The sequence below is a fragment of the Phaethon aethereus genome, assembly GCF_964289735.1.
Source record: "Phaethon aethereus genome assembly, chromosome: 6".
Taxonomy (NCBI): Eukaryota; Metazoa; Chordata; class Aves; order Phaethontiformes; family Phaethontidae; genus Phaethon; species Phaethon aethereus.
Genome location: NC_138580.1, coordinates 16,760,540 through 16,779,905, shown reverse-complemented (window position 1 = coordinate 16,779,905; position 19,366 = coordinate 16,760,540). Strand labels below are relative to the sequence as shown.

General features: G+C 36.9%; 1 protein-coding gene across 1 annotated transcript in view; it reads left to right on the top strand.

The window, feature by feature from the left end:
* Positions 1-340: 340 nt before the first annotated feature.
* MAP3K2 (mitogen-activated protein kinase kinase kinase 2) overlaps positions 341-19,366 on the top strand; it is a gene marked incomplete at its 5' end in the record, with an annotated part of 47,082 nt that continues 28,056 nt past the window's right edge. Inside the window, one exon of the mRNA XM_082001178.1 lies at positions 341-494. Coding sequence (XP_081857304.1) covers positions 341-494 — 154 coding nt within the window. The remainder of the gene's footprint in view (positions 495-19,366) is intronic.

The following is a 19,366-nucleotide window of genomic DNA, read 5'->3' as shown; positions in this document are numbered from 1 at the left end:
CGGGGGCACCTTCCCCGCTCCCCTCCTCACGGGCCCGCCTGGGCGCGCGGCTCCTTCCGCGCCGGCCTCGGTGCCTCCTGTCACCCTCCCCGCCGTGCCCCCGCGCGGGCAGGCCCCGGGCCCCTTCCCCCCCTCCCCCGGGGGGGGTGGGCTCCTCTCCGGAACCCTGGCCGCTCCCTCCGCGCCGCCTGCCCAGCCGGGCCTGCGCCCGCCGCCGCCGGGCAGCGCGGGGGGTCCCTCGCGGCCGCCCGGCCTCCGCTGTGACACAGGTCAGTGCTGGCGGGGCGGGCGGGGGTGGCTCTGGGAAAGGCCGGGCGGGGGGCGACCCGTGGCCGCACGGATGCCGCTGTGTTTCGGGGGGCGGGTTTGTCGGGGCGCGTTGGAGGGGGCCGCCGGCGTGGGGGGCTTCGGCATCCAGGAGGTGCCCGAGCTGGGGGAGAAGCGCGCACCGGCACCGCTGGGAGCCGCCGCGGGCACCGTCTCTGCGGGCGGAGGTACGCGGCGGTGCGGTTACTTGGGGGGGTGGGGGCTGGGTGTTAGTTATTTATGTTACAACTGCAGAATCTTAAGGATTTTACGAGCTCTACAAATATTTATATGTCACCGTAAACCTTCCTGTGATTGCGTACTGATGCTGTGGTCTCTTGTCTTTAAATTGCTCTGCAGTGATAGTAGTGCCAGGGAGTGGGTATATAGGTCAGATTCTGAGAGATATTTTTGTCGGGGGGAAGAAGTGAATGTTAGATTTTTTTTTTTTCCCCTTATTGCTTTTGAGGTGCATTGCAGCACCCACGAGATTGTGGTTTTTCTTTTTCCTGGCTTCCTCTCTTGCTTTGTAAATCTGGTTTTAGTTTTTGGCTGTGGAATTAGTGAAGATCAAAGCATTAAATAAGCTGAGCCCTTCTAAGCTATACGTATGGTAACATGAAGTGTCCTCTAAGAGGGTGGTAAAAGATAATAGAACCTGCCTTGAAATAAGGGGGATTTCTAGTTTGCGCAGAAAATGTTTCTCAGCTATAACGTTTCTTTTCTTTAAACAATGCAGCACATTGCAGAGTGTAAGAGGCCTTCAGAAATGTCTTGCTATGTATATGGCAAAGACATGCTTGTCTTGCACAACATCTTGGATTTTCTCATGGCATAGCACTTATTAGCAGAATATCCTAGAAAGTGTTCTTTCCTGTGGAATTCCCTTATGGGTAGCTTTAAGGGAATGGGCAGTGATGAGTTTGTATTTATGCTACACTGGAAAACCTTGGAGGAATTTTCTTGTTTGGGTTTTTTTTTCATTATGCTGTGGCTAAACCCTTCACTGTCATTTGAAAATAACAGAAATACTGTATGAGGAAATTTTACTTTCATGTATGCCTTTTTAAATAACTGCTTTCCTCAGAATTATATTAAAAAATAAGAATTTGCTATAATTCCTATTTTCTATACAATTCATGTTCCATCATGATTGCCTCTGAAAATGCATTGAACCCAAATATTGATTCAGATAATGAGGCTCTATATAATGAATTAATTTTTTTCCCCAACTTTTATTGTATTTTGATAAAGCAGAATAGCAAGGTAACGTTTGTCAAATTGACTCATTGCTGGAGAAAAATCTGTGTACAATTTGTCTTGATGAACTGTGTGTCAGGGGTTTACCTGACACTAATGGAAGACTACGGTGAAGAAAACAGATGTTTCTGAATTGCTTGTTTTGGCTTGCTGAGATTTCTGAACTGCCAGAGGAAACTTTTTAGAAGATAGCTGTGGCATTTGGTAATCTTGAGAGCTTTTATGTGGTACATGTGAGTAGGCAAATATCTGCAACAGGTAGAATTTTTTAACATAGTGTAACAAGGGCATTATCTTGCATGAGCTTCCCTAACATGATATTAAACATTTTTTTTTCTTTATGTTGATAAGATTCTAGACAATTTATGGTAAAAATAAATAACCTCTCAAATTTGGTCATAGACCCATTAGTGGTTCTTTGCTGTGGCTCTTGGGAAAAGTAGCTAATGCACAGACTTGTGGAATTTAAAGCCACTTGAGGCTAAATGCAGGAGACTTACTGTTTTATTATAAAGATACAGTTTTCTTCTGGAGGGAACAAGATTAAGTTGGTCATGCTGTAAATTTAATTCACATTTATAGTTTTTACTTTACTTTTTTTTCCCCTTATGATTTCCTAAATCCTAAATTCCTAAAATACAGTGTTAATATTTAGGTATTTTTTTGTTTTTCATCTATATCATCTTTACTGCAGGCTGACTTTTTACATCAGCAAACTAAGTAAAAAGTAGTTAATAACATGTAATATTTTTTGTGACAGATTGTTTAGTGGCTCTCTAACCGAGCTTTCTCTGAACTGAAAATAATGTTTTCTTATAAAATGCAACTTGAGAATGATAACAGAGTGATTTCCTTCATTGATTCCCCCTCTCCCGCCAAACACACAGCCACAGGTGTTCTGATAGATCGAGAGGTACACATTCGGTCTGGAGTAATAAACGTATTTTCCAATAATTGCTTTTTAGATCTTTACTGTTAACATATCCTCTATTTAATATTTGGAGAAAAATAAATGATTGATGACTGATAAGTGTAATTAAGCACATCTTGTTACTTTTGCAGAGCTTATTTACATTTACACAATGTAAATATGTGTATTGACTAGCGAATCTACGTAGGTTAATTCTAATTAGCAAACTGTTAATTTCCTGTGCTGAAAGCTTAATTTCTAAATTTAAGCTTTTAAAATTCTGAAGTAGAACTGAAACAGTATTAAATAAAAAAAAAAAAAACACAATAAGAATCAGTGAATTCTATTAACCACACTATTTTTGCTGTGGAAGAGAAGAAAAAGAATTTTTTTTTTTTTTTTTGAAAGAGTAAATACTGCATTTGCTCTTTTAATATTCTGGTATTTTGTATTCCTAATGAAGCAGCTATAATGGCACATATCTTGCAAAATAGCATTGTAAACATATAACTGGGCAGTGGGAACATGTTCAGAATGTAGTGCATGAGTCATGATTCTCACTTCTGGATCTTAGTATGAGATCTTCATTTAGTAATGTAGTAATGCAGCTTATGGCTCTATGTTAACCTAATTTCTTAGACTAAACATGCTTGTTTGCATGTTTTTCTGAGATGCTTTTAACATAGGCACCTTAAGTATATTTTTGGAGAAGCTGCAGAAGGTTTGGTGACAGTGGGTGAAGGGAAGATGCAGTTCTGTGTTAAGATACTGCACTGATTTCCATCTGTGGGAACCATTGCTCTAGAGACACTTGACCCACAAATGCACATATGGCATAGTTTAGAGCTCAGCTTAATGAGGTCATTTGAAGTTGGACTTACTTGAACAAGGCCAAAGCAGGGGTACCTGCAGCGTGCTTTAGAAACTGAGAGTTGTGAGTTGGTAATGTAGAGAGGCCTATAGAGACTCGACTTTTTCCTATCCATTTGCAAAGTCTTTTATTTACATTTACTTCTATACCTCAAATTATTGCATGTTTTTGAAATTACACCAGCAAACTGTAACTTAGTTTTTCACATGAGAGGAAAATAATTTTCTGTAAGCTGAAGGGTTTTTTGTTTGCTGTGGCTTTGTTTTCAGCCTTTTTTTTTTTTCTTTGAGTCCTTCACTATTTTTCCTCACTTGCTTCTATTTCTATATTTCTATTCAATCATTCATCCACTTCTGTGGGTTATTTGCAGTAGTAAAAGATGCTGCTTTTGTGTTCCTGAGATCTTTTGTGCTAAGCACACTAACAGTCTGATGACAGCAATGTAATAAAATTCAAATGTTTCAGATGTTGATGTTGCGAAGACTGTACTTTTGAAGCTCAGGTGTGATAACACTGATAAACAGTTCTCATTTGGATAAATGAAGAAATGATAGATGTGTAAGAAAGGAAGGGATTTCATGAGGTCCCTTCTGTGAGGCAGAAGCAAATACACTGAAATTATGTCTGACAGACATTTGCCTGATCTGTTCTTAAAAAAACTCAAAAGAGAGGAATACCACACCTCTTCACTGTGCCTATTTATAGCTAGTGCATAACTATCATTATAGTTAGGAGCCTTTTCTTAATATTTAACTTAAGTCTCTGTCTTGGTGCTAGTTAAGCCAGTTAGTTCTTGTCCAGCTATTATTAGTCATGCAGGATAATGATTTCTGTAATCTTTGCACCAACTGTTTGCATACGTGAAGTCTGTTCCTCTGTCTTCTTTTATTTCAGACTTCTCTTTACTAAACTGTGCAAACAGGCCTTTTTTTCACAGGTCGTGTTTTCTCAGGATTTTTGTTGTTAACTCTCACTGGACTCTGTGTGATTTGTCTGTATCTTTTTCAAAGTTCCCTAGACTAAGTCTTACAGCAACAGAGTAATTAACTTACTCTATAAGTTGCAGCAGAAGTAACATGACAGCCTTATTAAAATGTCATTCTAGGGTGTGTGTGCGCTGGTATGGTTGGCTTTTGTTTTGTTTTTTCCCCAACATCATCAGGTTCTTGACTCCTGCATTTGTTAATACAGGACCTTTTATTAGTGTTTGTTAAATCAGGTATCTCTTCAGAAATACGAATTTTGAGTTACCTTTCCAAAGAATAGAACCTTATACTGTATTGAATTCAATCTCTATTTCAGGTTAGTTTTCTTGTATTAAGCATTTCTAGACTCAACAGGGTCCCTGTTTGATAAGATATTCTACAGGAAAGCATGCAGTTTTGCTCTTCCACATCTATTTCCCAGCACATGCAATCCCTGTGGCTTTTGAACATAAGCCTGCTCTACAACAGGAAACTTGTTTGATTGAGAACAAGTTCTCCTAGAGTTAAATGCAGCTTCTATTGGCAAAAAGGTGTCTTTACCAGTCTATTTTATACATGTGCTGTCTTTGAAGTAAGTTGTATTGCTAAGATACCTTCTGTCAGTGTAATTGTACCTGGACAAGCCTTTTGCCATTTTGAGGTATCATACAGTCCAATGACATAGTAGAAGAAATTTTTATCCTATAGGCATGCTTTATTGTAAGAGTTGCAGAGCCAGCCATGAAACAGATGTGTTCAGCATGTTCCCTGGATTTACTCCATTTTATCTGACTTATGTAAATGATTTTACTCATAATTTTTGAGGCTAAGTCACAGATGGGACAAATTGTGCGATTCTTTCAGCAGTGCTGCCTTCACAAAAAACAAAACAGACACCAATAATGATTGTTAAAGGTGTCCGTTAGTTTCTTGCTGGAAGAAGTATTCAAGTAGTCAATGTTGATTACTTCTTACCTATCCTTAAAATTATTTTAAAAATAATTTAGACAAGAGAGTTCAGTAAATGCCAACAGTTTTAATGCCATGTTACAAAAATGATAACAATGGGAACTTAGTTTCACCTTTGAACAAGGATTTGAAAACTGCAAAACATCTGTATCAAGCTGTTGTTTGAATTAAAAAAAAAAGATAACTATAATACTGACAGAAGCAGTAATTAAGCTTCTAAGGAAAATCTAAATAAGATATTCTACTGAGGAACATGAGAATTGTCACACTAAATATTTTTTTTTAATCATACTTCTGAAAACTGATTGGTAAAGCTCAACCTGTATTTAACTGTTGTTTTGTCACACTGACTGTGTGTAGTTTTAGCAGTGCCACAATTACTGTAACTCCAGTGTGAGGATTTGTATTTAAAAAAAAAAAGGAATTGGAATGGCAAACCCCTAAACCTTTAAGCACTGTTTTGTTTTTTCCATAATGGCTTGATGATAACTGAATGGGTAGAAAGTATTAGAGTTTCTTGCACTGCTGGTACCAGTAAGTGCAGTAACCTCTGTCAGGGCTGAGGTGGATAGTGTAGTGAATGACTTTTTAAGCTGCTGTAGCAAGTTTTGTTTAGAGAATATCTGTTAAGGCTCTGTGTCTGTAATATTGGCACTATCATGAATACCAAAGAGACTATCAAATGAAAATTTAAAACTTTTTGGAGAAGTGGATGACAAGTTTTAGGTAAAATCTTAATCTTAATGAAATCAGACAAAAGGTAATCCAGTATTCTTCCTCCAGTGGTAAGCATGAATGAATGCTTACGGAAGAGTGAGAACAAAGCAAGCATAGTTAGCTTGAATATTCTTTCAATCACTAAATGTTTTCAGTAAAGATCTGTTCTAAATCTGATGTGGTTTTTGTGTATATAGTAGCTGTTGGATTTTTATCTTCAAACTTGGCCAATCCTTTTCTTGCATGCATCTAAATGTCTGGCATCCAAATATCCTTTGGTAAGAAATTCTACAGTTACGCTATTTGCTATGTTAAAATCTACCTTCTTTTTTTTTTCCGAACTTAGTTTGTACTGGTTTCCTTTGGTGCCATATATCTTTTGGGAGAGAGTGAATAATCTATCTTCCTGTTCCTTATATGATTTTGTAGCCCTCTATCACTTTCTTCCTCCACCTGAATATTTCTGAAACCAGAAATACCCCTGTAGAACCCATTCTGTGCCTTCAGTTGTACGTTTTGCTCTTTTCTGAAACTACTGTATTTGCTGCATCCTCTTCTGGAGCGGAAGGCCCCAGGACTGCTAGTGATATTCAGAATGGGCAGACAGTGATCTGTTTTGAGCTGATTTCTTTGATAATAATTCCCAACATTGGCTTTCACTTCTGAGTGCTGGCAGTATTCAGAACAAAGCCCACTGGTTTGTTATGTGCAAAGTTAGGACTGCTTTTCTCCCTCTCTCCTCCGTGCCCCTCCTTGCATCACTTTCATTCATCTGTGGCTATCATCTGCTTTATTGCTCAGTCTTCTAGTCTGAGAAAGACTGTCTCCTCTGCTGTAGTCAGGCCTTTCCTTGTTCTCCCACATAATATCGTATTGATAGGCCCAGTAGTGTCAATAAACTTTTCACTTTGCTTCTCTTTCTTGGATAATTTAGAATATGCTGAACAACATGGACTTTTGTGGAGCCCCACTGGTACCCTCCTTCCTTGTGAGAACACCAACTATGTCTGTCCTACGTTTTCTATATTTTAACCAATTTATTCATGCAAGGGTCTGTCTTTTTTCTTATGCTGTGACTGCAAGAAAGCCTTTGGTGAGACTTTTCCAGCACTGGAAATCCAACTAGACCATGATCGTGACTGAGTTCGGATCTTTATACACATGTTCAGAGTGCGCCAAGAGATTTGAAAGTGAGGATCTCTTTTTGGAACAGCCATATATACTCTTCCCTGCTCTATCATAATTATCTATATGTCCATTATTTCTAATTTGTTTGTTATAGGTCACACTTAACTGTTTGTAGTTCCCTGGAAATCCCTGCATTACACATGCCATTTTTTGAAAGATCCTCTAGAAAGATCCAAATCTGTGCAGTGGCCAAGAGGGTTGGTTCCAGCATGAATTCTTGCTCCTTTCTTTGTGTTGGTATTGGTGCTGTAGAGGTGTGAGATCAGTTAGCTAGGCTGATGGTTAGTTAAAACGTAAAATAGGTCTTTTCAACTGTTGGCACTAGATCTCCTGCTTGTCATTGAGGTTCAGCTGCAAAGCGATAGTTACTGTAGACAAGCAGGACTACTCCCTTGATAGAAATGCAACCTTAGCAATGGAACTGTGGTCTTAAAAATGATTTGATGTGGGCATGTACATAGTAATCCTTACTCTGCAACTTTTGAGTCTGTAGTTGATTTACCTTATTAGTTGTATTTATGAGGGTTTTCTATTTTTATCACTTGAGGGAAAAGTGTGATTATGTGGCATCATAGAAGTCACTGTCATGATCTGGTACCCACTGCTACGGGGTGTGCTATGGGAGATGCAAGAGGGAGATCTTACGAGGATAAGCTTCTTCACGTCTTTGCATTTGATTCTTGAATGTTTTGACAGAGCTAGGTTTCCATTGTTACATTTTGGTTTAAATGTTATTATGAGGGATTGAGTTGAATTACTTTTTTTTTTTTTCTGGTTTTCAGGAAGCTAAATATTGTTACTGAAGCACAAAGTGAGAAAGAGCTGGTGTACTTGATAATCGTTTAGTGGTATATTAATGTGTTGGCCTATGTGGGTCACCCGGTTTAAAAACAGTGCCTACTGAATGTGGATTAAAACTTACAAGCTTGTCCTTCTAGTCCTGCTCAATGAGACCTGCTGGCTACAAAAATGATGCACAAGCATATTATACGTGTGGTAAAAAAATCTTTTGATTTTGAACATCTTGCTTAAATATTCTATGTTAGTGTATTATGAGACTCTTAAGCATTTTGTGTTCTTATTATTGGTGATAGAAATAATGGAAGAAATGTCGGGCTGAATGTACAGTTATGATGGCGAAGACAGCACGTGGGATATTGAACAAGAAAGATTGAAGTGTGGTCCAGGAAAGGCATTTTAGGCAGAAGCTCCAGATGATGATGGTATGTTAATGTGGTGGGAAAACTTGGTGGCAAGGTAACGGAAGAAGATGAGAGAAATCATTATATTATCGTATTCTGGATTTCATCATTGAATTGCTGCCTTATGTAGTGTGCAGCAAGAACTGTGCTTTGAGCAACAACTCTTCTGTCACAAGGAAGAGAGATATACTGTGTTCTTTTAAGGTATATGCTGTGAAGGGTCCTGTAGGGCCTTTGATAGGGGACATGCAGGTACATTTGCAGTGGGGAATGATTTTCATTGTAACACCTTTAGCCCTTCACAAGTATTTTGACTTGCCAGTGATAAGTTTGGAGTAAAACTAACATTGATGTCACTTGTGACAGCTTCAGCAGTAGGCCTCCAAATGACAGCAGCAGGTGCTGAGCCAAGAGCACCACTGAGATTTTTAGAAGGAGAAACAGAAACACCTAAATCTGATTCTAACACTCACTGTTGTGCATGCTCCATGGGATTGTATGGATGAAAATTTCATACGCCTGTTTTCTGTGAGAAGCCTTTTATGGGGCCACTCAGTTCACGTAACACAGTAAATTAGGAAGAAGTTACAAACATCACAGGAGTGTTTTACCCTGTGTATTTGTGGGCACTATAGTATTATCTTAATATACTGAGTAAGCCTTAAACGTATTTATGATGTGAAAAATATTAATCAGTTTGTGTAGCATTATAGCTTAGTTAATGGTAAGGAATTTGTTCTTAGTGTTGAGATGCTCTGAGACGTTCCACTGTGGTGGTGGTGATAAATTTCCAAGACACCAGAGTGATTTGGAGGCAGTGATGCAGTTATTTGCAGCTCAGTGAACTGTGTCTATTACTTTTTAACATACTTTTGTGAGAAAATCTGGTCTCAGGCAAGAGTAGAGGAGTATGAGCAGTTGATTTCTAGCCAGTATGTTCTGTTGCAAAATTGGCAACACTGAAATATTTTGTAAGGTGTCACTGTGGCATCTGTCAGCAAGTTTTAGCTGTTGTGACCCTTCCTCAATTTACAACTCCTGTGCTGGTTTCATAATAGTTTGTTGGTTGGTTTTTTTTTTTCTTTCTTGAAATCATGAACAACAATCCTAAAAAAAGCATGATGACTTTCAAGACAGATTTGCTTGATGTATCAGAAGAGTCATTCTTCAGTTAGGTCGAGAAATGAGCTGTCAGAGGGAGTGCTTTGGCTGCTGCTGAAGCAATAACAGATGCAGGAAATGGAGAAGTTCTGTAAAACTTGAATTAGGTGAAGAAAGAGGTCTTCTTGAGGAAAGTAGATGCTTTTCTGTTTGAGGCCAATTACAGTCTTATCTTTTTTTGTGTACTTGAAACGGAGTGGGCTTATGAAGGGTCAGCCAATAGAGGCACTCTATACCATTTGGAAAGAGGTTCCTTCAAAGCAGGAAACTTGCATTTAAGTGCCTTAAAACTCTCTAAATATGCTTATCTCTCTCTATCAACTGTAAAGGAAGTGTAGGGAGATTAGCTTTCCTAGACTACAGTTACTCTTTGAGTATTGCTGTAAGTGTTAAGATATTTATCTCAAAAGCATAATTTTGCTATAAACTCATCTTGAACTAAATTTTCTGCTACTTTGCATTTTTATGAGAATAATCCTTAAAAATTGTCCTTGCATTCTCAAACCTTCTGTCACTTTTTAACTTTTTCAAGTCAAGATGATTGTTCATCAAGGTGATGAATGTTGTATGAATGTGTCAAATTCCAGTTTATAGAACAGCAGAAACTAAAGATTTAATCTGAGTAGGATGAAGTTTTAGTTTTTGTCACTGGGCATGTTGGATCTTTCAGTTCATTCTGAAGTCTGTTTCTCAAAGCACTTCAAGAGATGAGCTGCATTTCTGGTACTAGAACTGACAGCACTGCTTTTTGAGCTTTTATCTTCCCTGTGACTGAGAGTGCACCATCCATAATTAGAAGTTGTATTTTATGCAAGTCTGTTGATTGGTGGTTTTTTGTTGTTTTTTTTCTTTGAACTCTGGAAGGAGTACAGCTTGTAACCATTTTTTTCAGAAGATAAACAAATACCAAATCATGTCTGTAGCTGTACAGATGAGGTAAGTCTGTGTGGTCTTGTGTACTAAATTAGATATAAATTCACTTTTTTTGCCTGCCAGGAAGATTTTGAAAGTCTTCAGTTAAGAAATTTCAAGTCTACACATTGTGCAGATACCTGATACATGTGTAACAGCAATAAAGGTACTGATGCTGCAGCCATCCCACACTTGCTGTCTGCAGTCTTTCTGATATTCTGCACTGAACAGTGTTATCTGTAGGTTGTGTGCAGAAGCAAGATGGCTTCTGCATACACTGCATTTTTATACACACAAGGATTGCATTATCCCTCTTTAATTTTGTGTTGCATTTATGTTAGATAACTACACATTGTGATTTAATAATTTTTCTGAATTGTCTCTTGCTAAGACTGTCCAATATTGCAGTTGCAACTTCTTTTCCAATTTCTTAAACGATTGTCTTTATGTCAAGATGCATTCAATGCAAAAACATTATTGAATAAATATAATAAAACACAATATTTAGACTTACATGAAATACATCTTCTAAACTATGGGTGGTGCCCTCCCGGATGCAGGGATGATAAAAGTTCAAAAAGCAGTCCTGTCATTTTTCACACCAGAAATGCAGCTTATCTCTTAAACACAATTATTAAAGACAGTAAAAATTAATATTAAATGGGGGGAAATCACAATAAATTATTACATGTATTTAAAATATTTAAATACATTTTGTTGAACTGTGACTGTTTTTAAACATGATTCAGGTCATTTGATGAAGCTGTAACTTGTATATCTCATTGTGTCTACCTGATCATTGCCAGTCTGTAGGGAGTTTCACTAGGAAATCATGTTCACTGATGTTTTCTGCTAAATAGGAGTCTGGATCTCAAATATTTTATTTTAATCTATCAACAGAGTTTCCTGTTCATAAATTGAGACTTTAAAGCAAATAATTAAAATGTCATGTGATATTTAGCCAAATATGTTAGAAAAACCAAAGTAGGGTAATTGGTGTAGTTAGTTCTGTTAACTAATCTGTAAACATTTCAAGAAGCCATATTTTGCTTGGCAGTAATAATAATCCTTGAAATCAAGGCTTTTACTGTGGTTTCGCTTTTAATTTCGTGGTAGAAACCAAGCTAATTATTACATTATTTTACTCTCAATTTATGTGGAGGTAGATAATTGACAGCATTCTGAAACTTTCCTTTATCCTTCTCAATTATTTATACAGTATTGACAATCCACTAGAATCTTCTTGTTTTCCAGGTATTTCCAAATATTTGCAAGAATGGTCCAGAAAACTGAATTTTGTTGAGAGTCTTAGTGAGAGTTGTATAAGTCCCTGGATCTTTAATTTATAATGTTTGATCTGAAGTATATTACAAATAGTACATTGTATCTCTTTGTTGTTGTGGATGGTGAAATTTCTATTCCGGTAACACTATGCTGTGGTTTGGGAACATCCTCTTGATTTTTTTCAACACCAGAACAAAAAATGGATGCTGGCTATTTCTTCCTGTTTTTTTATCACCACTTGCTATTTCACTGTCTAAATTCAGTAAAGCACATGTACCTGAGGGTTTTTACCCCATTAATATGTTTTTATAAAAAAAAAAAAATCTGTTAACTTTGAATGAGTTGGGTGCTATTGTTTTATGAAACCCAGTATGCTGTTATGGTACCATAAGTCAACTACCTCTGTGTTTAAGGTTGCTTGGTCTCTGTACAATAGGTTAAAATAGCTTGGGGTTCTGAATAAACTGGTTTAATTACAAGAGAGTGAGAAATTCAGGACAAAGTTTAGAAGTGTACTGACTAAGCTACATATAATCAGAACAGACTTAAAATATTTTGAAAAATAAACCCAGATACTTCTGCAGGGATAAACCAGACATGCTCTTTCTGCAAAGGAGTACTTGATGTGTTCCTTATACTATCAAACAGTCATTCTAGTGGTAGAAGGGTTTAGTTAGCTCTTCAGGGTAGAATTGTTGAATGGTAGTAACTATGGAAAAGCAAGCAGTAAAGGGAAAAAGAGGGGAATAAAGTTTATGTTTGATCTGTCTGACTCCAGCGCAGGTAGTCAGTCCTGAATTACTGCCATTGGCTTGCAAGTTGGTTGTGAGAGATGCTGCTCTAGATTGTGTCTCTTTTTTTGTGTTTCTGGAGCATCAGCTGGCAGAGCTTGTTTGGTTCTGCTGTTTTGTCAGTCTTTCCTAGCACAGCAGAACTAGGTGGACCCTCTCAGTGTATCCTATCCAGTGCAATCAGTCTCACTATCAGGATAAATTAAGGGGGGAAGAAGGTGCTTCAGAATAGAAATGGCCACATAGCAGAGGAAGAACTAAGGAGAAGAATATTATTGCTCTATGGCTCATGCCCTTCGTGGCATGCTGTTGATAGGCAAGATTCTTCCCTGCCAGTTTTCAGACCCTAAGATTCCTTGAGGTGTGTAAAGAAGGTTGGAATCAAACATTTTAACAGTTTTTTTTCTAAGAATGTTTTATCCGTTCATTCCTCTCCAATGTATTGAGAGGCATTTTAAAAGAACCCATAGTACAGTGATAGAAAGAATATTTCCGTTATTTTATTCCCCAGTTAAACTTAATTTCTAAATTTCCAAATTTGACCCACTGAGTCCTATGTGTTTTTCCCCCCAAATGTTACCTTAATTTATCAATGTCATTTTGGCTTTTGATGTGGATTGATTTAATCTTTCTCTCCCTCTTCCACTTTCCCTGTGAATACCTTTTCTTATGCATTGTTACAATATGTTAAAGTTCTGAATTTTTCTAAAGCGGAAGTCACAGCTAATCTGTTATTGTTAGATTCCAATTATTAACAGACCTTTCTGTTACCTGCTGAAATATTTTTCTTATTCCTGCTTTTTGCTTCTTTTTTCTGTCCTTCATGATTTTGTATTACTGCTGCTTTCATATTCTTTGAAAAGGGTAGCTTTTTGTCCAGTGTTCATTTGTGTGTATGTCCGTATAAAATCCTCTCCTTTATGGCTGTTTCTGTGGAGTTATCTTCTTTAGGTATCCGCTAATGTAACAATATTGAGTTTTCTTCTATGCTTGCCACACTATTTAAGTTCCTGTCATTTATGCCAACAGTTGATTTAAGCTTTGAAAAATTCTTCTATAGAAGTTCAGATTTCAGTATTACTGTTTGCTGTCTTGTTCACAGACACTATTGTATTTGATTTTAAATTTCTAAAAAAAAAATGACAAGCAGGGCTGTGCATTATTTTGGTTAAAGGTTAAGTAGGTGTATTTGACTAGGTGATCCCTTGAGGTTTTGTCAGCATTGCTTACAGTGATTTATAAGCGGTTGGTTGTGTGAGACCAAGCATTTGATTGTTTAAAAGTAACGCTTTTGGGGTAAAACCCTTTTGTCTGGTTCATTCTTCTTCCTATGAAATAAGCTTTTATAGTCTTATTTTATACTCTGATTATCCGTTCTACAGTCTGAAAAATTACCTGTGAATGCTCACTCTTCATCTTTACTTGGATCTTTGTATCTCTTTTTGTATAGACAGTATATGTCTCTGAATAGCAATGCTAGCAAATTTTGATTTCTTGTCAATTTGGTTTAACTCGCTTATGCCTAATATAGTATAATCTTCAATTTAATCTTTACCTGTGATTGAAATAATTATAGTGCATATTTCTTCTTTTGAGTTCACACTGTGCAATTTTACTTTGCGAGAATAGGGAACAGTATACCCTTATGCTGATTTGTTTTAGTGAAAATCTGTAGGGAATTAATATCCTCGAGATTCCCACTCCACTGTTGAAACAAGTTTGGACTCCAAAGGTGTTAGGCACATTTCTACATCAGTTAAGTGTTGCTGTGTAAGTCTGATTTCCTTGTGAAATCGAGTTAGGAGAGATTCCTTGCTTCACGGTCTTTTTTTGCTTGATTTTTGACATACATTGCAGCATGAAAGCTGGCTTATGTTCTTGAGTGCTTATATACTTCCTCTACTGTTCTTGAATGATTAGTTTATGCTCTCATTGTAGCACTAAATTTTACTCTTTAAAAATTGTACTTCTGTTATGAAGTTGGATGCTGTAGAAACTATTTCATTTTTGCACATTATATATCTCCATATTCCACAGAACTAGACCACTCTTTCTAGCTCACTTAGTAAATATTAATCTCATATAGCATCTGCTTACTTTCTTCCTCTACTGTGTGAGGGTAAAGATTCCACACACACACACACACACCCCCACCAGTCTACACGTTTTTGAATGTGACCGAGTCAGTCATGAGAGACAATGCAATCTGTATGCTGGTGTTTGTGTACTTTTATCTTTTGGTAACTCAGTGGCAGCTTAAGCCTGTTGCATTTATTCTAGGAGAAGAGTATGCATATGGACGATTAGCTCAGAGTATTTGAACAGCTAGGTTATTGTCTGCATGACTTATTTGACTTAAGGCTTTGTTTAATTTGCCATGAGAAGGCTAAAAACAATTTCCAAGAATCACCTGGATATTTTCTTCCTTCAGCAGCTTTCTCAGATCCTGAAAGACTTCCAGGCTCTGTGGAAGGTGGCTGATGGGAAGTGAATCATGAATATGAATCAGCATCTCTCCACCCTTATATACAAAATGCTATTGCTAGGATATTCTTCTTTGTTTGCTACTCTTATCACATCATCACCTTTTTGAAATTCACTCTCTGTCATCCTTTCTTTAATTACATTCAAATTCAAGCTGCTTGTGTTTCTCTGCAAGACCTTGACATAATCTTATTCTACCTTTGCATCTGCTCTTGTGTTTTGCTTCCTTGGCTTCTCCTGAATCTTTCTGAGTTCCAGTTTTCCCTGTTTTGCTTCCTTTTTGTCCTGAATTGTCATCTACTCCATGTGTGTTTTGCTAATGCTATTTTGTAGCCATGAATATGCTTTTGTTTCCCTCTCCACAGGATGTATTTGTTTTGTTGTTTAAAAAAGATGTTTATTTTTGTCATCTTTTTTTACTCTCTTAACACCATGATGCTGCTATTATAGTCCATTCTGAAAATCAGCAATTAAAACCAGAAGTGTCTTCTCAATTCACAAAGGTGAAGTCTTAATAAAGTTTGATCTGGATCACCTGTTTAACTGACATTTTAATGTTGTTAGCTTATTTTTGAAGTGACAATGCTAACAAAAAGATTAAGATGTTTAGTTTGTGATTAATTATTCTTTATATTGGAACAGAAAGGATTTTGGTTAAAAGGGTTAGTAAGGTGAGAAGTCCATAAGTTACTCAGAGAAATTTAGTTTTTCTAGGTTTTTATTTTCTTTCTTCTAAGGAATAAGAAGGAAGTGGAAGGGAAAAGAAATGGTTGCTCACTCATTAGCTTATGTTCTTCTAATGACAGCTGCCAGAGTAATACTAAAGAATGAATTCTTATAGCTTGGAGGAACTTGCAGAAGATGTTTTCTAAGATGGTTGTTGTTCTTCAGCTTGCCTGCCTTATATGAGCTGTGTAGCTCAAATATCTTGAGTTTCTGCGTTTGGTTATTTCAGCTAGGTTGAGGAAGAACATCTGGGGTATTTTTGTTTGGAGATATAACTTGTTCTTGTTTTCTTAAAGTGTAGCAGAAGATTTAAAATGCCTCACAGAACTTTTGTATTTCTTTGAAATGCTTACAAGGAAGTATTATAAAAGTACTTCATCCAAAATCATGAAACACATTTTTATGTTTAATGTATTAGATGGCTAATTAAATCAGACATTTATGAAAATGACACTAGCTCTCATTTTAAGACAGTTGGATCAAATACAGAATTAAAAAAATGTTTTGTAAGCACTTAGTGAATAATTCTTTGGAAGATCCCCCAAGACTACTGCTGATACAAAAAAAACCCCCACAGTGTAGGTAATAAGAAGAACATATATTCTATTTTGCTTTTTTAACTCTTAGGGATGCAAAAAACGCAAAGAATCAGACGTGGGGGAAATGCTAGTTGTGTTGTTTAAGGCTATAAAAGTTAATTAAGTAAACCAGATCTCCTGGCATCTTGTGTGAGAGCAAGGCTGAAAGATTATGTCCTTATTTTGAGTGATCTTGGCTACTATCATTTGGCAGATAAATGAAAATCCAGCCCCTGTTTTCATTTCTGAAGATCAGTACAAATCCTTTTCCTTTGCTTCTTCATGTTTTTCCTTTTCTGTTATGGAGCAACAAAAGCTTTTTCTTTTTTGATTTTTTTTTTTTAAACATTTTTCTGTTTCCCACCGGGAAGAGGTGGTGGCATCAAGAGGCTGGAGCCCATGTTAGTAATAAAAGTTTGGGTTGTGTCTTGAGATTGTGGGTAGCCCAGGCTAGATATACTTCTCACACTTTTGCAGGCTTTAATCCTTTACAAAGCATTAGATGGGAGGTTTTCTCCCCACAACAACTGGAAGCTGTTTCAGGTACTGTTTTGAGGCGCTCCATAGACTTGGGAGTGTATAACTCTGAATACGCTTGAATGATATTTTCAGCTTTATTTTAGCTCTAATGCACGCCCATACATGCTCTCTCAACTGATTTCTGATTGCAGAGTGAGGAAGGGACCTCGGGATCTTCTTTAAAAGCCTGATCTCTTCTTGTTTATTATGGAGCTTGAAATAGGCAATAATGAGTCATCTGATGTGTAGGTAAAAGGCGGTGTATAGCAGAGAGCTTTATATGGTTCTCAAGTCCAAATTTCCTTCTGAAAAATATGTCAGAAGTACTTGAAGCTTTCTAGTTCCACTGGTGAAGTGAATGCTGCTTAAAAGGTCCATTTTTTTGAAGTAAGAAAGAAACATGATGGCAGGAACTCTTACATGCCTAACTGAAGATGCTCAGAAATCCTTTGGAAAACTGCAGTTAATTTATTGTTAGCTAGAGAATTCAAGAGTATTCAAGAGTATTAGCAGAGTATTCAAGGAAGGAAGTCTGGCTAGTGCTGAAAGAGCTGGCCACCTCCCCTCTGTTCTCAGCTATGTGCTCCCACAGGTGCTGGCATCAGGGATTGTTTGACCCTGGTAAGGAAATAAACCATGAGAAAACAAATTCTGTTTGTTTTTAAAATGTCATTTTACTGTTGGTGTAGCTCCTTGACTGAACTTGTAGGGAATTGCATTTGTTTTATTCAGAGAGGGATAGAGGTTGGACAGGGCTCTGAGCAACCTGATCTAGTTGAAGATGTCCCTCCTCATTGCAGGGGTGTTGAACTAGATGACCTTAAAAGGTCCCTTCCAACCCAAAGATTCTATGATTCTATGATCTTTTGGCTATGTGTCAGAAGGATGGATGGTCCGCTGCAGCCATGAAAAGGGCAGAGGGAATAGGCTCTTACTACTTAGGGACAGTGACTGCTTAAGAACCTAGAGAGTTTTCTTCTATGATCTTGCATTAAAAATTCTGAATTCTTCCTGTGGTAGCCCGTATTACAACAAATCTCATTGTCTATTTAGTGATATGTCTTTATTTTTTTTGCTGTTAAGCTCCCTAAGACCATCCTATAGAAAGATATTTTAATTAATCCTTCATTGTTTTTTTTTATTGGCCAATAATCAAGATACTGTGATAAATGGAGTTTGTTCATGAATGTGTCCCCTATGTTTCTGATTTTCTGAATAACTTGTATATGATATATTAAAAGTTAATACCTGCTGTCTTCCAGAGATATTTCTTTCAAGGATGTTGGAATATCTGTGTCATGATCTTGAATTATGAAAAAAACTTATCAATTGAAGTTTTCTGGTGTATATAATAAGTATGTCTTGATGCCTCTTGATTTGTGCTGTTTCATATACATTTATATATACGACCTATATATATGTAGTTCTGAACACAGAACTTTGAACACCAGGTACAGGAACCTATAAAAACAGAAGCGATTCTTAATAATCTGGAGTAGTAGATATCCCATGTAGTAGAGTTATATGAATAATTAAGCTACTAATCAGCATCTGAGGGTATAGACAGACACTAAAATCATCTTGAGTCTAGCAGAATATTTAATTTGGGCTTTGTGTCTTCTGAAATTCTATATATATTGCTCAGAGCCCAGTGAGGCTTTGGGCAATATCTGTTTTCTCCATGTCATAGGTGCATATGCAATCTTATTTGTAGTTTATATGGATATTTGATATGTAGAATATTGGAAAAAAGTCCATAAAAAATGAAGAGTTGACTGTTTTACATGACTTTGACAACTTCAATAATTGTGTATTTATGGTTTTGCATTTTAGGAAATAAAATAATGCTAAAGAAGCAACCATTTCCTTGAAGTTCAGGTTTTCAGGCTAACTGCCATTATGGGTAAGTCTTGTGTGTAACGTATATAAAATTTTGATTCAGAAACTTTTCATTTCTGTTGAAGACCAAAGACATTCATATAATACCATTTCTAGGAAGTGTGTGCTTTGGCTGTGTAATTTGATGTAACGTCTACATGAAAGGCAGCGTTCAGGTGGTTTGCTAGTATTCAAAATACTTCTATTTTCTTCTGTTGAAATATAGCGCTTTTCCCTCACTATGTGGTAACTTCAAAATTCAAGGATAGGTACTGAGCAATATCTGCTGTGCTCAGAGTGATAATGGCTATGGTGGAAAAAAATGACAAAATATTAAAGAATTTTATCATATTGCCTTGTGTCATTGCAATGAAAAGCCCGGACTGTGTAGATGCTCTAGCTGTGTTTTTCTAAATACGTAGCACATTTGTAATACTTTAAATTTGATGTCAATTTTTCAAGTTGTACATGCTTTTTAATGAATTGACCATGTCAATCTTGTCATCACTTACTGATACTTGTTCTCAAAAAACCTCAGCCCAAAACAAACAAAAAAAATCAACAGCCACACAAACAATCGTTTTTTAATAACTTTTGTTTATTGTGTATTGTTATGGTAGTTTTTTCCCAACCTCATGCTTAATA